This window comes from Perca flavescens, chromosome 14 (genome assembly GCF_004354835.1).
Source record: "Perca flavescens isolate YP-PL-M2 chromosome 14, PFLA_1.0, whole genome shotgun sequence".
Taxonomy (NCBI): Eukaryota; Metazoa; Chordata; class Actinopteri; order Perciformes; family Percidae; genus Perca; species Perca flavescens.
Genome location: NC_041344.1, coordinates 1,166,647 through 1,190,514, shown reverse-complemented (window position 1 = coordinate 1,190,514; position 23,868 = coordinate 1,166,647). Strand labels below are relative to the sequence as shown.

General features: G+C 42.2%; 1 protein-coding gene across 1 annotated transcript in view; it reads left to right on the top strand.

Annotated features, from left to right (window-relative positions):
* The window catches only part of LOC114568462 (semaphorin-6D), a 113,330-nt gene extending 98,639 nt beyond the window's left edge, over positions 1-14,691 (top strand). The window contains exons 18-21 of the mRNA XM_028598077.1: positions 6,608-6,858; positions 10,098-10,229; positions 10,799-11,122; positions 12,345-14,691. Coding sequence (XP_028453878.1) covers positions 6,608-6,858; positions 10,098-10,229; positions 10,799-11,122; positions 12,345-13,241 — 1,604 coding nt within the window. The 3' untranslated portion in view covers positions 13,242-14,691. The remainder of the gene's footprint in view (positions 1-6,607; positions 6,859-10,097; positions 10,230-10,798; positions 11,123-12,344) is intronic.
* The last annotated feature ends 9,177 nt before the right edge of the window (positions 14,692-23,868 follow it).

The following is a 23,868-nucleotide window of genomic DNA, read 5'->3' as shown; positions in this document are numbered from 1 at the left end:
TTTTTTCGACATGCTATACTATGACTTTTTTAGTACTTTTTTCGACATACTATACTATGACTTTTTTGTCACTTTTTTCGACATACTATACTATGACTTTTTTATCACCTTTTTTGACATACTATAGTATCACTTTTTTATCACTATTTTCGACATACTATACTATGACTGTTTTAGTACTTTTTTCGACATACTATACTAGGACTTTTTTGTCACTTTTTTCGACATATTATACTATGACTTTTTTAGTACTTTTTTGACATACTGTACTATGACTTTTTTGTCACTTTTTTCGACATGCTATACTATGACTTTTTTAGTACTTTTTTCGACATACTATACTATGACTTTTTTGTCACTTTTTTCGACATATACTATGACTTTTTTCAACATACTATACTATGACTTTTTTAGTACTTTTTTGACATACTGTACTATGATTTTTATCACCTTTTCGACATGCTATACTATGACTTTTTTTATCCTTTTTTCGACATGCTATGATGTGACTTAATTACTTTTTTGACATACTGTACTATCACTGTTTTGTCACTTTTTTTGACATGCTATACTATGACTTTTTTTTATGACATAGTCAGAAACAGAAACAGACATTAAGTCTTATTCAATAGTGATGTGAGAATACAGGCGTCCTCTTACTGTAGATCTGGTGTTGTGTGTGTGTGTGTGTGTGTGTGTGTGTGTGTGTGTGTGTGTGTGTACTCATGCCTGTTAATTAGTAACTGCGCAGATCAGAGTGAAGTACTCTGGAACTACATTTCCCATTGGGATTATAAGGATTTTGGACAGAAGTGACAGCTGACCACAAAGGGTCAGAAGAAGAAAGAAAAGAATCAAGGGAATTATTTCTTTTCCTAATTCACTGCAGATGATTTGCCCCGCTGTGCCAAGAATCATGGTTCACACTATGACTTCTTTGACTTTTTTCGACATACTTTAACATGACTTTGTTTCGATATGCTATACTACGACTTTTTTCGACATAGGCCTACTATACTTTAATTTCTTAATGAATTTCTTTCGACCTACTATACTATGACTTTATGACATACTATACTATGACTTTATGACATACTATACTATGACTCTATGACATACTATACTATGACTCTATGACATACTATACTATGACTTTATGACATACTATACTATGACTCTATGACATACTATACTATGACTCTATGACATACTATACTATGACTTTATGACATACTATACTATGACTTTATGACATACTATACTATGATTTTATGACATACTATACTATGACTCTATGACATACTATACTATGACTCTATGACATACTATACTATGACTTTATGACATACTATACTATGACTCTATGACATACTATACTATGACTTTATGACAGACTATACTATGACTTTATGACATACTATACTATGACTATTATTCGACAAACTAGTCTATGACTTTTTTATTTTTTTCGAAATACTATACCCCAATTTTTTTTCGACATACTGTACTATGACTATTTTATAAATTTTTTTGACATAGTATACTATGCATTTTTTAAACATACTACGACTTTCTTCGACATACTATACTACGACTTTTTTCAACATACCGTACTATGAATTTTTTTGACATACTACTGTGACTTTTTTAATGAATTTATGACATAATATATTTTGACTTTTATGCCATACTATTTGGCTTATTGCTTTTATAAAACCATTACTACATATATCTGTTAATGTTTCATTAAATAAACACAGAGAAACCAAAAATACAATGTTTTATTGATTACAAATAGTCATTCTTCACCAAGCAATGTAGTTCCACGGGGACATTAAGCAGAATGGTAAACAGGCAACACACAGACGCAGTTCAAAGCATGGTTTTCATCATACTTTGCTATGAATTTTTAAGTATGTCCTACATATCCAGGGTTGTGGTTTGGAGGTAGACTTGGTGCCCCCTAACCAAAAGGTTGGCTGTTCAATCCCAGGATCCTCTGACCACATGTCAAAGTGTAGCTGAGCAAATCACTGAACCCCAAGTTGTCCATTTCTCCTAATACTTAGTAGGGTTAAAATGCATGAAAAGAAGAAGAAACATTACTGTCATTTGAAGAAACTGTATTCTGTGACTTTTTTCGAAATACCATACTATGACTTTTTATGACATACTATACTATGACTTTTTAATAAATTTTTTCGACATACTATACTATGACTTTTTTTATGATTTTTTTTTGACATACTATACTATGACTTTTTTCGACGTACTATAACATGACTTTTTATGCTATACTATACAATGGCTTTTTAATGAATTATTTCAACAAATTATAACATGACTTTTTATCGACACGATACTATGACTTTTTTTATAAATTATTTCGACATTCTATATTATGACTTTTTTATGACTTTTTTAGACGTACTATAACATGACTTTTTATACTATACTATGGCTTTTTAATGAATCTTTTCGACTATGACTTTTTTTATGAATTATTTTGACATACTATACTATGGCTTTTTTTATAAATTTTTTGACATGCTATACTATGACTTTTTTAGTACTTTTTTCGACATACTATACTATGACTTTTTTGTCACTTTTTTCAACATATCCTTCACAAGATCAATCCTTCACAGGCATGTAGAAAAAAAATAAAATAAAATATATATATATATATATATATATATATATATACAGCCGGGCGGGTGTGGGGATACTCACAAGCCCCCGGCTGAGCGCCCGCTGTGTTGGAGTTTACCCGGTGGACGAGAGGGTCGCCTCCCCACGCCTGCGGGTTGTGGGGAAAACTCTGACTGTTGTTTGTGCATATGCACCAAACAGGAGTTTGGAGTATTCGGCCTTCTTGGAGACCTTGACTGGAGTCCTGCATGGGGCTCCAGTGGGGGACTCCATTGTTCTGCTGGGGGACTTCAACGCACACGTGGGCAATGATGGAGACACCTGGAGGCGAATTGGGAGGAACGGCCTCCCTGATCTAAACCAGAGTGGTTGTTTGTTGTTGGACTTCTGTGCTAGTCATGGATTGTCTATAACGAACACCATGTTCGAACATAGGGATGCTCATAAGTGTACCTGGTACCAGAGCACCCTAGGCCGAAGGTCAATGATCGATTTCATAATCATTTCATCTGATCTGAGGCTGTATGTTTTGGACACTCGAGTGAAGAGAGGGGCAGAGCTGTCAACCGATCACCATCTGGTGGTGAGTTGGGTCAGGGGGTGGGGGAAGACTCTGGACAGACCTGGTAAGCCCAAACGTGTAGTGCGGGTAAATTGGGAACGTCTGGAGGAGGCCCCTGTCCGACAGACTTTCAACTCACACCTCCGGCGGAGCTTTTCGTGCATCCCTGTGGAGGCTGGGGGCATTGAACCCGAGTGGGCAATGTTCAAAGTTTCCATTGCTGAAGCTGCGGCGAGGAGCTGTGGTCTTAGGGTCTTAGGTGCCTCAAGGGGCGGTAACCCACGAACACTGTGGTGGACACCGGTGGTTAGGGAAGCCATCCGACTGAAGAAGGAGTCTTTCCGGGATATGTTATCCCGGAGGACTCCGGAGGCAGTTGCAGGGTACCGAAGGGCCCGAAGGGCTGCAGCCTCTGCCGTGAAAGAGGCAAAGCAGCGGGTGTGGGAGAAGTTTGGAGAAGATATGGAGAAGGACTTTCGGTCAGCACCAAAGTGCTTCTGGAAAACTGTTCGCCACCTCAGGAGGGGGAAGCGGGGAACCATCCAAGCTGTGTACAGTAAGGATGGGACACTGTTGACCTCAACTGAGGAGGTAATAGGGCGGTGGAAGGAGCACTTTGAGGAACTCCTGAATCCGACTAATACGCCCTCTATGTTAGAGGCAGAGCTGGAGGATAACGGGGATTGTCGTCGATTTCCCAGGCGGAAGTCACTGATGTAGTCAAACAACTACACAGTGGCAAAGCCCCGGGATTGATGAGATCCGTCCAGAAATGCTCAAGGCTCTGGGTGTGGAGGGGCTGTCCTGGTTGACACGCCTCTTCAACATTGCGTGGAAGTCTGGGGACGGTGCCAAAGGAGTGGCAGACTGGGGTGGTGGTTCCCCTTTAAAAAAAGGGGGACCAGAGGGTGTGTGCCAATTATAGGGGTATCACACTTCTCAGCCTCCCTGGTAAAGTCTACTCCAAGGTGCTGGAAAGGAGGGTTCGGCCGATAGTCGATCCTCGGGTTGAGGAGGAACAATGCGGATTCCGTCCTGGTCGTGGAACAACGGACCAGCTCTTCACTCTCGCAAGGATCCTGGAGGGAGCCTGGGAGTATGCCCAACCGGTCTACATGTGTTTTGTGGATTTGGAGAAGGCGTATGACCGGGTCCCCGGGAGATACTGTGGGAGGTGCTGCGGGAGTATGGGGTGAGGGGGTCTCTACTCAGGGCCATCCAATCTCTGTATGACCAAAGTGAGAGCTGTGTCCGGGTTCTCGGTAGTAAGTCGGACTCGTTTCAGGTGAGGGTTGGCCTCCGCCAGGGCTGCGCTTTGTCACCAATCCTGTTTGTAATATTTATGGACAGGATATCGAGGCGTAGTCGGGTGGGGAGGGGTTGCAGTTTGGTGGGCTGGGGATCTCATCGCTGCTCTTTGCAGATGATGTGGTCCTGATGGCATCATCGGCCTGCGACCTTCAGCACTCACTGGATCGGTTCGCAACCGAGTGTGAAGCGGTTGGGATGAGGATCAGCACCTCTAAATCGGAGGCCATGGTTCTCAGCAGGAAACCGATGGAATGCCTTCTCCAGGTAGGGAATGAGTCCTTACCCCAAGTGAAGGAGTTCAAGTACCTTGGGGTTTTGTTCGCGAGTGAGGGGACAATGGAGCGGGAGATTGGTCAGAGAATCGGGCGCAGCGGGTGCGGTATTGCATTCAATCTATCGCACCGCCAGACGAAAAAAGAGAGCTGAGCCAGAAGGCAAAGCTCTCGATCTACCGGTCAGTTTTCGTTCCTACCCTCACCTATGGTCATGAAGGCTGGGTCATGACCGAAAGAACGAGATCCAGGGTACAAGCGGCCGAAATGGGTTTCCTCAGGAGCGTGGCTGGCGTCTCCCATAGAGATAGGGTGAGAAGCTCAGTCATCGGTGAGGAGCTCGGAGAGAGCCGCTGCTCCCAGCGTCGAAAGGAGCCAGTTGAGGTGGTTTGGGCATCTGGTAAGGATGCCCCTGGGCGCCTCCCTAGGGAGGTGTTCCAGGCACGTCCGGCTGGGAGGAGGCCTCGGGGAAGACCCAGGACTAGGTGGAGGGATTATATCTCCAACCTGGCCTGGGAACGCCTCGGGATCCCCCAGTCGGAGCTGGTTAATGTTGCTCGGGAAAGGGAAGTTTGGGGTCTCCTGCTGGAGCTGCTCCCCCCGCGACCCGACACCGGATAAGCGGACGAAGATGGATGGATGGATGGATGGATATATACAGTATATATATATATATATATATATATATATATATATATATATAATAAATAAAACAATGTACAAATATGAACACCTTTATGAATAACACAGATGTTTTACATTATACATTCACAAATATTTACTTTTATTCAATACATTTTTTATCATCAGATTTTTTTCTTCGACACAAACTTATTGTTATTCATTTATTTCAGGTTTATTTAACAGGCACAATGCACACTAATAATACATATAAAAATATACAGTGTGCCAGAATTAGCCAAAAGGCTATTTTACATCTGCTGTCCCTGAATTCAATAGTATGTGTGTGTGTGTGTGTGTGTGTGTGTGTGTGTGTGTGCGCGTGTGTGTGCATGCATGCATGTTTGTGCGTGTGCATTTGTGTTTTGTGCGATGCACAGATTGATGACTCATTGTATCTGAGAGGCTTTGATGTTGTATATCTGGACCTGACGGGGCCAAAGCTCTTTCATCCTTTTCTTTCCTTCATCCCTCTATCCTTTCTCCTGTCCTCATTTCTCTTCCCTCCATCTTTTTGTCATCCTCCCCCCTTTCCCTCTCCTCTCCGTCAAATCCAATCACAGTTTTTTTCTTCACCTCTTCCATCCTCCTGTTTCCTCACCTGTGATCCACCTCTTTCTCATTAAGTCCAATCATTGTCTCTGTATCTCCCTTCCACTCTTCCTCCCTCCCTTCCTCCCTCCCTCTCCTCTCACCTTGCTCTCACCTCTCTTTTCGTCTTTCTTGCATCCTCCTCTATTATCTACTCAAAGTTATGCTCGTCCCGCCAGAATAAGATAATATAAACTTTATTGTCCCGTAAGAAATTTGTCTTGGGCTAGAAGTGCTGACAACACCTGCACACGAACACACGCATGAATTATCAATCACACAGTTTGTAACGGACAGTACATTACATTTCAATTTATACAAGGACATCAACATAATTAAGGACAAGACAAATAGACAGAGATCATCCACTAGTTGAGAGGATATTGCACAGGCATTTTCTGCTTCCGCTCTGTTTTGCTATCATGTTTTACCCAAATAACAATCCGATTTGTTTAGACTTATCAAACGTCTTGAAGAATAGTTGATATAGCTGCTGTAAATGGAGCATAACCCTTTCCTCTCCTCCTGTGTCTCCCAGGTGTCAGCCGTCTTCCGGAGATGGACCAGCGCGCCGCCGCTAACGTCCACTACACGCTGCTGATCGCCTGCGTGCTGGTGGCCTTCTGCCTGGGCGCCATCTTGTCGGGTTTCCTGGTGTCGTGCTACTGCGGCCGCAGCGCCGCCCAGCGGGCGCGGAGGCTGGGGAAGGACCCCGAGGTGTCGCTGCCGCACGCCCTGTCGCTGCGATCCCTCGCCAAGCTCAACGGGCTGCTGGATGGTCAGCCGAAGGTGGGGCGCGCTCTTAGGACAGGAACTGTGTATGGAGAGAGTACTGCTGTTGTACTGCTGCCAGAAAACACTCTGAGGCTACGTTTGCCTTGCTAGGTTTTTGGTTTTTAAGTTTTGAGCCAAAATCCATCTCCGTGCACACACAAGTGTTTTTAGCTCCAGTAGAAGAACTAATCTTAGGTGAAGTAGTCACTAAGGTAGCCATCCCCAGATACAATCCTAAACATTCACTGGGCCACATGTATTTTTAACATTAAAACATGTTTTATAAAATCATGCCAACAATTATTTTAATAGCTTAGTATTCTATGCAAAATAAGTATGAATAAAGGCTTTAGGCCGCCCTACACGTTATTGTAGGCCCAGTTTAATATGGTCACCTTCCTAAAATAATGGCCTATGTCATTATTTCAGAAAACCCAAAAAAATGATACGGCCTAGGACACACTCATAGGTCATTATACTAAAGTGTAGAATCACAAGACCTGTTCAACTGAGGATGTAGACAATTTTACCAGAGGTGGCCCGCACCATGAGGAGATGATTTGTGATTGTGCATGCATTGTTTTAGTCCGCCACCGCTAGTTAGCTTAGCGTAGTGAATGGAATCCTATGTTGCCGGTTAGCATGTTGTGAGTAAAAGTGAGTGGATAGACCGTGATAAGCACTGTTTCAACAAATGGTGGAGTATCCCTTTAAAGGGGGTCCTTGGCTTAAAATAATGACCTCTGGTCTAAACCAATAAAGCAACCCAAAACGACAAATGAATACATTGACACAGAGAGAAAGGATGTGTCTGTTTTTAAGTCCTCTTTATCAAAAAAAAACCTTATTCCTGGGTGTTTTGTTTTTTTAAATGATCATATCCCAGAGTGTGAAGAGCAACTGGTTTAGATTTCATGAGAGGGGTCAGAGGTCGGCAAGCCGCTCAGAGATTCAGTTCCTCGCTCAAGGACACTTGGGGAATAAAAGCGTGGATGGTGCAGTATTCATGGCTGAATAAAGGACTGAAGTGAGGCTATTAACCTATCACGCCCCCCCTCCCTCTCCCTTCCTCCAGAGAAAGAGAGAGTCAGGATGAATAATAACACAAGCTGCTCAGAATTCAGCTCGACAACAACACCTGCAAACTGTGAAAACCTTCACGCACGCTCGAGGCATCCCGTCTCCGAGTGTTTACTGAAGGATGGGTGTATTTCATTACTTTTCTATTTAATAATAATAAACCGTGTAGCTGCCAGGACCGGCCCGCGGCAAAGGCAGTATAGGCAAATATGCTAGGGGCTTGCTGAAACAAGGGGGCCTGAGGGGACAAGGCATTTAGCCTGTCATCAGTGGGGATTTATATTTGCTAATAATATGTTGGATTCATTATAGGACCATCATTCATACAGTACAGGCCAAAAGTTTGGACACACCTTCTTATTCAATGCAGTTCTTTATTTTCATGACTATTTACATTGTAGATTCTCACTATGAATGAACACATGTGGAATTATGTACTTAACAAAAAAGTGTGAAATAACTGAAAACATGTCTTATATTTTAGATTCCTCAAAGTAGCCACCCTTTGCTTTTTTTGATAACTCTGCAAACCCTTGGTGTTCTCTCAATGAGCTTCATGAGGTAGTCACCTGAAATGGTTTTACCTTCACAGGTGTGCTTTGTCAGGGTTAATTAGTGGAATTTTTTCCCTTATTAATAAAAAAGCAAAGGGTGGCTACTTTGAAGAATCTAAAATATAAGACATGTTTTCAGTTATTTCACACTTTTTTGTTAAGTACATCATTCCATATGTGTTCATTCATAGTTTTGATGCCTTCAGTGAGAATCTACAATGTAAATAGTCATGAAAATAAAAAGGAAACACATTGAATGAGAAGGTGTGTCCAAACTTTTGGCCTGTACTGTATGTGTGTGTGTGTGTGTGTGTGTGTATATATATATATATATATATATATATATATATATATATATACATACATATATATTGTCTGTTCTGTATGTTCAAAATATATGTATGCTTGTGTATTGCTAAGGCCACAGGGTCAAAATGAAATCATTTATTAAAAATGTAATAACAATAACTTATTTCACCAATAGATTCCTGTTAAACGACAAAAACAACCACTGGATGGGAAAAGGGTATTTTACAATAACTTTGAATACAGCAAAACGGCAGCTACAGTCTGGTGTTACAATCCTCTATAGTACATGTGTCAAACTCGAGGCCCGAGGGCCAAATCCAGCCCCTCGCGGATTATGATCCGACCCGCATATCAATTTAGGTTCACAATACATTTTTACAGACGTTTTTGGGCACTTCTTTTCTACGATGGCTGAGGAACTTTCTCCTGACTTCTTCAGGACTTTATGTCGACCAAACTGTAAGTGAGAAGACTATATGACACATGCAGTAATACAGTCAAAGACTTTTTCAATTAAATAAACACGTCAATAAACTAAACATGTCTGGCCCTTGATGTGATTGATATTTTCCAGCGTGGCCCTCTGGGAAATTGAGTTTGACACCCCTGCTCTCCAGTGAAATACAGACACCCTTTACTAGGGAAACGGTTGTACATTTTTACTCCCCAACTTGTACATTAACTTTATCTATAGCTTTTGAATCAGTTGTACATTTTATTTCCAAATTGTAAATATTTTAAATATTGCTTGTGTAGTATTCAATTATTATTTGATGTATATTGTTTCCTATTATTTCATGTATACTCTGTAATGTGTGCTGTGTGTCTGATATTTTTGCTGCTGCAACACCATTATTTTCCATTTTCTTTTGGGATCAATAAAAAAATCTATCTATCTATCTATCTATCTACACCGTTTAGCTGTCAGCATTTTAACCGTGTTTTCTCCAGCTGCTAGCTAACGGTAGGCTAACGTAGTGTTGACTAGCCATGCCCATGAGACTAGGGCCAGTGTCTGTCCATGTAAGGTGCCATGTGTGAATAGTGAAGAATGAAAATACTTTTTTTTATACAGGAATTATTTTATGGAATAGTCTTCCACTTAAAATAACTAACTAACGTCCGTTTTCGGAACATTTCGGAGAGCAGCACAGGCATTTCAGTGGCATCTAAATAAGGCGCCGAAATCCGCGTTGCTATTCGGTCCGGTAGATATCGGTCGTTAAGGCGCCGGTGCCGTATTAGCATTAGGAACGCTGAGACAAACTATCAGCGATCTCATGACTTTTTGTTTCCTCTTCCCTCTTGCAGGAGGACAAACATGACGTGTCCACCCCGAAGATGTACAGCTCCTTTATCCCCAAGGGGGGGGGCGAGCCTCATCTGCACACGCCGGGACACCCGGGCCTGGTGCTGGGAGACCCCGACCTCAGCCTGTCCCAGGTAGGAGGGGTCATGATACAATATGGTTATTACCACGGTTATTACCACGGTTATTACCATGGTCCAGCTCGGAGAAGCCTGGGTTAAGAGAGAGAGGGGGGGAGAAAGAGACGGGGGGAGAGAGAGAGAGAGAGAGGGAGAGAGGGAGAGGGGGGGAGAGACAAAAGAGCGCAAGACGAGGAGAGAGCAAGACAGGGGGAGATATAGACAGAGAGAGAGAGAGACAGAGAGAGAGAGACAGGGGGAGAGAGAGAGAGAGAGAGAGAGAGACAGAGAGGGGGAGAGAGGGAGAGACAGAGATGGGGAGAGAGAGAGACAGGAAGAGAGAGAGAGGTAAAGAGAGAGAGAGACAGACAGAGAGGGAGAGAGAGACAAAGAGAGAGCGAGAGAGAGTGACAGAGAGGGAGAGAGAAAGACAAAGAGAGAGAGAGACAGAGAGACAATTATTTTGCAAGGGCACCGTTGGAACTTATACTTTTTGTCACTTTATCTTCCTTTTTTTGTCCTTTTTGAAACGTTCCCAATGACGCTGTCTATGTCTGTCTCTCTGTCTCTCTACCTCTGTGCAGTCTCTGTCTCAGGCCGAGGGCGAGCTGTCCGGTCTGCCCACACCTGACTCCACGCCCGAGCTCCCCATCAAGAGCATGAAGGCGCTGCGTCACCATCAGTACGAGAGGAACCACAACGGCAACAACGCCTCGGACGCCAGTCCTCTCCACGGCGGCCCCAGCTGCTCCGCGTCCAGCCTGGGCTTCATGGCCGTGGTCGGGAACGCCGGGACCCAGCCGCCGACGTTTCCCTTCCCGCGTCACCACGGCAACAGTCTCAGCAACGGCGCGGCACACGGAGCGGGCGCCTCTTCCACTTCGCTGCACCTCCCGGAGGAGAGGAAGGTCTGTGGGAGAAACTTGTATACATTTTCACTTCATTATGTAATAAAAACCTGAAACATACAGTTCAAGCCAAAAGTTTAGACACACCTTCTCATTCAATGCGTTTCCTTTTTATTTTCATGACTATTTACATTGTAGATTCTCACTGAAGGCATCAAAACTATGAATGAACACATATGGAATTATGTACTTAACAAAAAAGTGTGAAATAACTGAAACTGTCTTATATTTTAGATTCTTCAAAATAGCCACCCTTTGCTTTTTTATTAATAAGGGAAAAACTTCCACTAATTAACCCTGACAAAGCACACCTGTGAAGGTAAAACCATTTCAGGTGACTACCTCATGAAGCTCATTGAGAGAACACCAAGGGTTTGCAGAGTTATCAAAAAAAGCAAAGGGTGGTTACTTTGAAGAATCTAAAATATAAGACATGTTTTCAGTTATTTCACACTTTTTTGTTAAGTACATAATTCCATATGTGTTCATTCATAGTTTTGATGCCTTCAGTGAGAATCTACAATGTAAATAGTCATGAAAATAAGGAAACACATTGAATGAGAAGGTGTGTCCAAACTTTTGGCCTGTACTGTATATGTAAAAAAAAAAAAATGTATCCGCCCTTTGTAATAAATTATGTTAACACTTAACTTGTGACACCTGGTTACGAGTATTTGTCGGTACGCAATCTGTGCTGCCTGCACAAACCGCTATGCGCACGCGCAAGATGTTTGCGCATACGCAGATGATGATCCCGTTTACGCCGCTGCACGAACGGTTCCACGTGCCTTTGCACCGCGGGAATAACATTTTATGTTTTGTAAAATCCTTACCGTAATGACTACAAAAACGTTGTTCATTCTGTATTGCATTCTGGAAAAGCTTTGAAGATTATATGGTATCTAAAACAAAACATACAATCACACTTAAAGGGAAACATATAATTAACTATTTTGAATGTAAAGATAAAGTTATGTAATATTGTAAATCTTTTTATTTTATTAGGTAAGTTCCATTTTTTGTTGAATTTGACATGTACCTTGATTCTCTTAAGCTGGTATCCAATAAGAAAGCTATATTAATATCTGATGTCTACTCAAATTTCTTTGTCTAAGTGCTCTTGCTGTCTATATTATTAACGATTTTTGAAAAAAAGACTACAAAAACATAAATTTTGTGCAGCTAAAAAGTACTTATTCCACTAAATGTTGCTTTCACACAGGTCTGTGATGAGCGGGCGGCCGGCGCTGGGGGCGGCCCCGCCCACCCCCATCACCACCACTCCCAGCAGTCCCTCCCGCAGGCGGTCGTGGACGTGTCGGCGCTGGACGAGCTGCTCAAACACATCCACGAGGTCAGCGCGTCGGGCACGGGCGGCATCAAAGTCCTCACCTCCACGTCCTCGTCCTCCCTGTTCCCCGGGCCGTCCGCCACGGGCCATAACCATAGCAACCACCACCACCACCACCACAACAACCACCACCACCATCACGGACAGACACGCACGCACCACTACAACCACAACAACCACCACCACCACAACAGCAGCAGCAGCAGCAGTAGTAGCGTTCAGCCACAGCAGATCCCAGAGACAGAGTATTACAGCACCACCACGCTGCCGAGGGACTGCGTTCCCAAACGGTTGGACGCCATGCCCCAAAACTCAGCGTCGTCCTCCGCCAACGTGCCGTCTTCCTCGTGCACGCCGCTCCAGCGGCAGACGATCCCGGAGACGCCCGTGACGCGCCACTTGTCGCAGCGCCATTCGCTCATCAAAATGGGCAGTGCAGGCGGTGGAGTGCCGCGCCACCACAGCTTCAACCAGCACGCGCACTTCCTGGCCCGGATGAACACCAACAACAGCAGCAGCAACGGGCCGCCGGGCGCCAACGCAACCACAAACGGCGCCAGGCAGCGTGCGTCTGTGGCGTCCGCGGCTTGCCTGACGCGCCAGCACAGCTACAGCGAAGGGCCGAACTCGCAGCGGGCAGCCGCGGTCGTCCGCAGATCGGTGTCTCTCAAACCCCAAGTCCCGCCAAAGCCACTGTTCCTCCCGAACGCGGCGGCAGCGGCGGCGGCTTCGTCGCCGGTAGCAGAGGCGGGAAAGTACAAATACTGAAACTTTGTAACGGGGAGAAAGTGCCGCACGTCATACTCAGATTCTAGTCAGAATATGAGTCTGATTCTGCTCCGTTGGGCTGGGTTTATGGGCGCCTTGTTTCAACCCTAACCAGGAAAGAAAGAAAATGCCTCTGCACTCAATTGGATAAACCTACAACCAATCAGAGCAATGGAGACAGACAGTCACAGAAGCTGCAAGTCAAAGGCAGGCAAAAGGCAGAGGTCGGCAGTTTCCGTGTCGTGTGCGGTAGCAGAGGCGGGAAAGTACAAATACTGAAACTTGTAAGGGGAGAAAAGTGCCGCGCGTCAGATGTCTGCACGTCGGACGCAAAATGTACGCAAGAAAGGACAAAACGAGCAGCCTGACGTGGTCAGACTCAGATTCTAGTCAGAATCTGAGTCTGATTCTGCTCCATTGGGCTGTGGTTATTGGGGTTGTGTTTCAACCCAACCAGGAAAGAAAGAAAATACCTCTGCTCTCAATTGGATAGAACCTACAACCAATCAGAGCAAAGGATAGACCTACAAACCAATCAGAGCAAACGGAGACGGACGACACAGAAGCTGCGAGTCAAAGGCAGGCTCCTCTTTTAAAATCATCTTTGTTGTAAAACGAAGTCCAGACCGAACGAATGTTGTGTGGGCGGGGCTAAGTTCGGGCTGGCATCCAGGCTACAAAGTGAGAGCGTCGATGAGACGAAAGAAGAGACTTCCGAGCCTGTTTGTCCGCCAACGTTCCTCGTTACTACCCTCTTTCAGTTGTTGGTTATCTTCCCGCTGGGAGGCCACCACCCTTGCTGCCTCTCTTGAGTCACAACTGCTGCTTTCGCTCGCAGAGCAGAGCCGACAGAAAAGAGCCACAGAGACGCTCGAAAGATTGACCCAAAAACAAGCGAGTGGCGACTTTCTCCCTCTCGACATACTTGCGGAGCAACAAACCGACTCAAGACGAGCCAGAGAAAAACATTCCAGAAAGCAGGGCGAAAGTTGTTAAATGATTAAAAAAAAAAAAAGGGAGTCCCCAAGGCTGCGAGATGGCCTGGAAAATAAAAATCCTTGATTAATGCAGTTTTCTTACGAGCGCTTTGATCTGATGTCCCCGGTTATTGCACCTTGGCACGGGGCCCGGGTTTTTTCTTTTTGCAAATACTTGCAGAAAAGCTGGAAAATCAGACATGAACTGAGTCTGGGACCACTGGGAGTGTTTGGGACATTTCTGCAGGACTTTGAGTCAAACGGAAAGGGAAATCAAAGGGAAAAAAAATCATACAATATGTCAAAAAAAATGCCCAGAGGGTAATTCTTTTATTTTTTTTTCTCCTTTTGAAAATCTGTTTTTACGCCTGATGTGGATCAGCGCTCTGCGGCTTTAAGTCACAACACACACACACACACACACACACAGAGACATAAAACACACACACGCACACACATAGAGACACACACACACACACACACACACGGGACACACACAGACAAACATAGACAGACACACACACATTCATACATACACACATAGAGACACACACACACACACACATAGACACACACACACACCCACACACATTCATACACAAACCCACACACATACATAGACACACACACAGAAGAACACACATACACACACACACACATACATAAACACACACACACGTACACACACACACACGTACACACAGACAGACAGACACACACATAGACACAGACACACACACACACATAAAGACACACATACAGACACACACACACGTACACACAGACACACACACACCTTCATACATACACACACACACAAACACATTCATATACACACACTGACACAAAGAAGAGAGGGAGAAACATGGCCAGTGGAGGTTTGAGTTATCGCGCCCGACGCTGCAATACGACGAGACGTTCAAGAGACGGGGATTTTTATTTTTTTTTGCACACGTCGGCACCACTTTGAGGAATGTGGAGGAGGGAAAGCTGCAGTATGAAATCTTAAAAAAAATGTCGAAATGCAGCAGATCCAGACAGAACACACGAAAACATGAATGTTATTTTGTTTGTTTTTTTATACCATATTGGTATCTTAATCTTCCTGGGTCAGTGGGTCAACATTTGACCTATTTTCAAAAAAGTTTCTACATCAGAAACTTGGGTTTTCTTTCAAATCGAATTATCCCAACTAAATAACATGGGTGGATGGTTCCCTGCAATGCTCTTCACGAGTAATATGCATGATCAGTTCACTATTTTCTTTGAATTTTGGGGTGTTTTTAATTCAATTTTATAGCACTTTGAAGAAACAATATTGATAAAAGAACATTGGAGAAAAAAATTATGAAATCTTTTTGAAAAAGGTTCAAAAAAACCTGGCACAAAAAAGTTAGAAACAAATGGCAAAAGTGACTAAAAAACACACAACCACACACATTCATACACACACACACATAGATACACACGCACACACATAGAGACGCACACACACAGACGCACACACACACATACAGACACACACACATAGAGACACACACACAGACGCACACACATAAACACACACAGACACACACACATATAGACACACACATAGAGACACACATAGACAAACATAGACACAGAGGCACAGACACACACACATACAGACACACACACACACACACAGAGACACACACAGACAAACATAGACACAGACACACACACACATTATTCATACACACACACACACAAACACTTTTGAAGAAAAAATATTGATAAAAGAACATTGAAAAAAAAAGAAATTATGAAATTTTTTGGAAAAAAATAAAAAAAACATCCAAAAAAAGCGCCAAAACAAACGACAAAAGTGACTAAAATAATTGGACAAAAAAGTGTGGGAACATTTTTTTTTTTATTTGAAATGTTGACCCAGAAAAACTCAAAGGTGACGGGAAGACGACGCAAACAACAACAACAACAAGGCATTAATGGATCGTCGGCTGTGTTTTCTACGGAGATGATGAATTATTTCCCTCCAATTAGAAATGAATGCACTCCACGCTCCCTTTCATTTTGTAATGTGTGTGTTTTGAACGACTTAATTTCACTTCCTTGAATTAATAATTGCTTTCAAGTGACTTCATTTGCCCTCTCGCTTCTCTCTTTTACATCTGTCTGTATCTATTGAAGAGCTTCAAGAGCTCACAGCTTTATTCATGATTACTGATTTTTGGATCTATAAATTAATATGTTTTGATGATGGAAGATGTCAAAGACGGTGTCAAACTGTAATTAAAAATCCCAAAAGGCCCAGTGTTCATTTCAGGGTATTGATTAAAAGGGGTAACTTTGGTATTTTTCAACCTGGACCCTTTTGTTTCCCCCAATTTTTTGTATCTAACGGTGTTTTTCCATCTCATGTTACCTGCTCGCCTCGACTCTACTCGCCTTTTTCAAGTTCAAGTTACGTTAAGTTTATTTGTCACATGCAAAGTCCATACACTTACAACAAGCAGTGAAATTAATCCTTAACTCCACTCCAACTGTGCCATCTCATAACCAATGACATAATGAAGTTATAGAATAAAAGTCAAGTTAAAAACATGAATTGATAAGAAACTAGAATAAAAAATATACCACCCAGATACCCCTACTCATAAATATAATAAAACCTTACTACTAAAGTCGATCCAGGGCTTAAAGTGCAAAAGTGTTTTCCATTACGAAAAAAAAAAGTGCCCGGTACCTGAACAGGTACTTTAATTAGTACCACATCTGTCCAGGTTCCCAGCGAGCTGAGGCGATACCTAAAAGTGACGTGAAAACCTGCAGACTCCTGATTGGTCGGAGAGAATCGTCACTAATCACTGCGTCATCGCTGCTAGCGACGGACGGTGTCACTGCCCAATGTGAGTCAAGCGCATGCTCAGATTTAAACAGTTTACGGCCTAACGTGTCATACTGAAATTTGTGAAATCCATAAAATAATAAACTTTTCTCTTCACATACAATAACAGAAGATGGAAATCATTTCAAAAGCATTTTAGCGATCTATGATTGTTTGATTGCTAACGTTAGCTCAAAAAGCCATTCAAGTGACAGCCTTTTTTGTGTTTGGATGCTAACTTGTAGCTAGCAGTCATTTCAAAAACGTTTTAGCTATCTATGATTGTTTGATTGCTAATGTTAGCTCAAAACGCCATTCAAGTGACAGCCTTTGTTGTGTTTGATTGCTAACTTGTAGCTAGCAGTCATTTCAAAAACGTTTTAGCTATCTATGATTGTTTGATTGCTAACGTTAGCTCAAAAAGCCATTCAAATGACAGCCTTTTTTGTGTTTGGTTGCTAACTTGTAGCTAGCAGTCATTCGACAGTCATCAGCCAACAGTCGTTTTAGCATCGTAAAATACACTTCATTCAAAGTTGACAGAATCAAAATAAAACTATGAAAATCCATTTTTGGGTTGTCTTTCCACTTCTCCAACCATCACAATTCTAGTTTTGGTTGAAATAAACACCCAGTTTACTAATTTACGTGTGAAAATATGTTGGCTCTATACACGCTAAAAGTACTGTTTTTTTAAATGGAGTCTGGTAAGTTTAGCGCTAGCGACTTCAGAGCTGTTTCCTGGTTAAACAGAAAGGTCTCAAAGAGGTTTTAAAGGACTATCTCTGTAGGGATCCTTTCCATAATGTTGTCAGACACTTAGAATAATAATCTGAGTCTGTCAGCAGCAAAAACAGAACTTTTAGTGGATCAAATTGATGATGATGTACATTTGTACTATAGCGTTACATCGCAGCCGGTCTGTGGCTGCCGGTTACAGCGTTCACACTTAATGTCAAAGATTGTTGTTCCCAACAGTCACTTACACAAAAACATGGGAACCTAGGGTCCAAGTTGAAAAATATGTTTTATATATATATAAGTTATCCTTTAAGTAATTTGAGGGTTTATTGAATGTTTCCTCATCACGTATACTAAGCCCTGTAGTTGTGACAGGACTCTATCATTTACAGATTGCAGTAAAATAACAGTTACCAGCTAAACAGAAGAGACTTTTGGGCCTTTGTCTTAAAATGTCAGTTTAAAAAAAAGACACATTTCTCTCACTTACCTCCAGTGTGTTGGTTCCCAAAGTGGCCGAGAGGGGCCGCGAGGATCGTGTTTTTCCGCTGTACATTTGACCCTGAGAGACACTTTCGTTAACTGCAGTTTTTTTTTATATTTTCAAACATGTTAAAAAGAGAAGAAAAAATAAGCAATAAACATTACAAGTTACCGTTTTTGTAGCGAGACGATGAGACGACGTCCCAGAGACCTGCATGATAACCGGCCCGTATGTTTCACTGGAAACGGACACACACACATGTAACATCAGTGTTATTTGTTGTTGGTTTCTCAAATAAATTCTTATAACAGATCCATGGAGTTGTTTTTGGAGTTGTTTTTTTTACCTTCAGAGGTTCAGTCTTGGCTCAGTATCGGATGTATGGTGAGTAATTGTAATTGTATTTTATTTATTTGAACAGGGACAATGCACAAAAAAACTTGAATACATGTCTTGTGCCAGGTTTCAGCAAATTGCTAGTTTCCGCCCGTAGTCCCTGGGCAGGTAGATGGCACATTCAAATACCGACTTTTGCGTTAACATACACGTCACTTTCCTAAAGCCAAATGGCGTGTTATCTGTACGCATTTTGAGCTATCCACGTGTATGCCTACGCTGTATGTTTACAAAAACACGACGGTGACCAACATCACACGCTTAGGAAAACGATTAACGGTTGGGTTTAGAAAAGAAACATTGGGGAAGGCTAAAAAAAAAAAGCCTTCGCCAATCCCGGCTCCCCTTGGTGAAAGTCCTGTGTTTTACCCATCCCAACCAATCTCCCTCTGTGGACTTGCGTCCTTACATACTACTCACTACGGCAAAGAATTCACACATAATGTAGGTCAATGGCGGCCGAACGGTGTTGATAAACACGCTAAAAAGCCATTATGCGTCTTTGTAACACGCCAAAATGGCATACGAATTGGCGTGTCATACAAACGCCACTTTATGAGATCAGCCTGAAAATACAAAGTATTTACAGTACAACATATACAATACAGACACATAAAGTCATAAAAATCTACAGACATTATTGTCCCCCTAACCCTAAGCCATAAACACAGTAATGTAGCACATCAAGTCACTGGTGGGAGCGAGTCTGCTTAGTTAACAACCAATGCTAAGCGTGAGAATGAGTGCAACTTAGTGCATGACATCAGCTCTGTAGGAAGAGTATTCCACTGATTTATAGCCACAAAGGAGAATGGTGTCCTCCCATTCAAAGCAGTCTCACGGCAGTTCGTTATTTTTAATCTATTGATTCGTGTATAACGACACGTTAATCTCATGTTTTTTTTTTGTGGTGGCCAGCACGAAATGGGAACCATCTATACGGAGGTTGGGTTTAGGAAAAAAACAATAGGGAAAGACCTCTCACACGGTGGTAGACGGCCGCGGGGAACGCACGACAATAATGGGACGATTGACGGGGAAACAAAACGCCATATGTGATTACGACATATGCTTCCCATTGAAATACATTAGAAAAACCCCGAGAAAAACGTCCTCGTGAACACAAATCAATAGATTCTATGCTCGTTACACACACAGGGACACACAGCAGCACACACACATGCAGAAGATTACAAATAAAAATGTTAGGGTGTAAATCCTCCATCATAACAGCAATGCTCCAAGGTCCAAACGCGCCTGGCTTTTAAAGGGAATGGAAGCTGATCTCTGATTGGTTGATTGCATGTTACGCCCAAAACACACCTCTGATTAATGAAGACACTAAGGACAACCCTTTAGGACCAAAAATGCCCATAAAATAATCTTAAAAAAACAGGTGAAAAACCTGCCAAAAAGGCGCCAAAAACATTAAAAAATAGCGCCAATAACATCAAAAAAGGCGCCAAAAACATTGAAAAAGGCGCCAAAAACCTCACAAAAGGCAACAGAAACGTCAAAAAAGGAGACAAAATGTCAAAAAAGGTGAAAAAACATTGAAAAAGGCAGCAAAAACTTCATAAAAGGCGTCAAAAACGTCAAAAAAGGCGACAATTATCTTGAAAAATGCGACATTCAATGGAATAAAAGTAAAAAATATGTCAAGTATCTAAAAAAAAAGCAACAGAACCGTCTTCAAAAACTAAAAAATGGACTAAAATGTGGACCAAAGAGGGAAAGGCGTTGCTGTAAAAGCCCCGCTGCATCAGGCGTCTTCAGACCAGACTGAGTGATCGTTCTGTTAAGATTTATTCGGAGAGAATAAAGCAGCAGTTGGGTATTGATTTCCACTTCCTGTAAAGGGGCGGCTCGGTGTCAGGGCTCCTATCTGAAAAAGGTTACATCATCGGCTTTCATCCCCGACCCAAATCTCCCGTCTGACTGGAACTGTTTGATAGTTATTAGTGTTGCTCGGCTCTCTGGGAAGACGCTGCCTGCACGAATCAAAGTCTCCATTAACGGCGCCGTGTTCACATGAGAACGGTGGATCGGCTCTCCGGGGCGCGCAGGATGCTTTCTCAAAAGTGTGGCAGACAGAAACGAAAAGGTCGGATTATAAGGAGTCAGAGGTTATGAGGCCAGCGTTTCTGTCTGGGCCATTTAAAAAGGCAGGTGCTGCTGGTTTCTCAAGCTTTTTTCCAAGAATGTTCCCCCTTTGAACAGTGTTTTTTAAGCCACGTACCTCCTAACCAGCATGAGTCATTTTTGGTAAAAAAATAAAAGTCCACATAAAGAGGAAGAATCCAGCGATGTCAGCGATAGATTTAGTAAACAACAGCTTTGGACCTGGAAAATATTAAAATGCTGATGAGAAATGAGGCGACAAAAACTTGGAAATAGACGATAGGAAAGAATCGGTTGAAAATACAGTGGCTTGCGTAAGTTTATGAACCCATGCTAAAGTTGACTAAACAGAGGAATAAAATAATCATCTTTTGGAAATTGATCTTAATGCCTTAATACATTTTTTTTGGAAAAATCCAACCTTTAAGGACACCAATTTTCTTTGTGAATGAATAATGTAGCGTAAATACTTAAATAAATGTTCTTCCTTAAAATACAGGGAGCATAAGTATACACAACCCTTGCTACACACCTCCATTTCCCCATCTCCTGAGGTGCGCAACCTGGGCGTAATCCTGGACTCCACTCTCCTTCCGGTCCCACATCAAAAACATCACTAAGTCCGCCTTCTACCACCTCCGAAACATCTCACTCCACCCAGTGGGCCACAACAGAATGACAAGATAATAATAATGGCAAAAGCTATAATGTTATAGCAATGTGGATGACGGTATAAATAAAGACAGATTCTTATTTCTGGGGACTCTCGTTTTTAAGTTGTGAGTGAATAACAGAATGGAGAGCTGCGACAGACCATAACAACCAGAGTCATACTCACTTAGGTCTACAAACCTGGAGTCCACGGAGTTGTTGTGGTGATTTTTTGGGGGAAGTCCTTGAGATGTCCTCTGGTCCACAGCAAGGCTCCAGGATCTGTTGAAGTAGTCCGAAAGGGCAATTTTCTTTCAACCTGGACCCTATTCCCCAATGCATTGGGGACAAATGGGAAAATCTTAGAAATTAGTCCAGTATTTATCGGGAAGGCTGTTACCGGCAGCCTTCAACCGGCTGCAATGTGACCCTACAGGACAAATGGTTAGCGTCCACTAAACGTTCTGTTTTTGCCGCTGACAGACTCAGATTATTATTCTAAATGTCTGACAACATTATGGGATGGATCCCTACAGAGATAGAGCTTTTAGTTAAAGAGTAAGATCCTTTTCGTTTAACATGAAACAGCCCCGAAATCACCATCACCAAACTCCACCAGACTCCATGTAAATAATCAGGACTTTTAGCGTGTATGGAGCCAGCATATTTCCACCAGACTCCATGTACTGTAAATAATCAGGACTTTTAGCGTGTATAGAGCCAGCATATCTCCACCAGACTCCATGTAAATAATCAGGACTTTTAGCGTGTATGGAGCCAGCATATCTCCACCAGACTCCATGTAAATAATCAGGACTTTTAGCGTGTATAGAGCCAGCATATCTCCACCAGACTCCATGTAAATAATCAGGACTTTTAGCGTGTATAGAGCCAGCATATTTCCACCAGACTCCATGTAAATAATCAGGACTTTTAGCTTGTATAGAGCCAGCATATTTCCACCAGACTCCATGTAAATAATCAGGACTTTTAGCGTGAATAGAGCCAGCATATTTCCACATGTAAATGGGTGACTGCTTTTCGTACTTTTATTTTGTTTCTGAAAGACTTTGAATGCAGGTTTTACCATGATAAAATCACCGTTTATTTTAATGGAGTCTGGTGGGTTTGAGTATGTACGTAAATTACATTGTTCAGGTTTTTCTATTTTATCACTCAAGGACGGTACATTTATACAGACATCATATCTTCATTCATCTGCAGTAAGACTTATCCTCTGCAGAGCTTTTTGATATAAATCTGAATTATTGAACTATTAAGCCACTGAAATAAATGGTGAAAATGAACTTCCTCATCATCATTTAGGGTTACCAAGAATCTGTTTCAAATAAAGTGTGATGCTGCCATCTGCTGGGGTAAAATAAGCAAGTAAGCACTGATTCTGACTTCACATCTTTCTTTCTTTTCATAGACATTGTGACAGTGGTTAATCTTTTGAGGTCTAAGGGCATTTTCTCTACTTTAAAATTTGCCTTTTAAGGGTTTTTGCATGTATCTGATCCCCATGTGTTTGATATAAAAATGTTCAGGACAAACTCAGCTACCTGTATAATGACGCACAAATATCTCCTCGAGCAATGTGTAACCCTAACCCACCCCACTTGTAAAGAGGTAACTTGGCCCTAAAGCTGAAAAGTTGTTGTTCTCTTATTTGGAATTCTTTAAATCTCGTTGACCAAACTGTGACTGAGAAAGCTATATGGGACGTGCAACAGTACACTACCTGTCTGGCCCTTGATATGATTCTCATTTTCCAGTGAGGCCCTTAGCGAAGTTGAGTTTGACACCTGTATACTATGAAGTCCTTCTTGTTCTTCTTTACCTAAACCCAACTGTCCCGTTCTTCTTTACCTAAACCCAACTGTCCCGTTCTTGTCCCGCGTGTCACGTAAACATACCTTTTATAAGCCCAACCACCATCTTTTCCTAAACATAGCTGCGTCAAAAGTGACGCCAATCGTCCCGACCCAGCGCTTTTGGATAAAGCGCATTTAGTTAGAATATGACGCTAAATGTCTCGCCATTGATGTAATTCTCATTTCCCAGAGGTAAAACCTGAAAAATAAATAAAAAGTAAAAAAAAACAAAAAACAGCATTTGAATCTATGTGAAGAACACAAAAATGAGTTTTCAATCATGTTGTTTTATTACTTCAGTAAAGCTGTTGACTGAGTGAACTGGGATTAAAAATGTTCCCGACATCCTGAATACAAACTCCACACGTTTACGTTTCCACGTAGATCGGACTGTAACAAAAACACGACTGCTGGATGATTGTTTCCCATCGCTACCATTAAGATAAAAACTAATTAAAAAAAAAGTTCTTTAGTGGACACAGACTTCCATCATAAACAGCAGCAAGCTGCA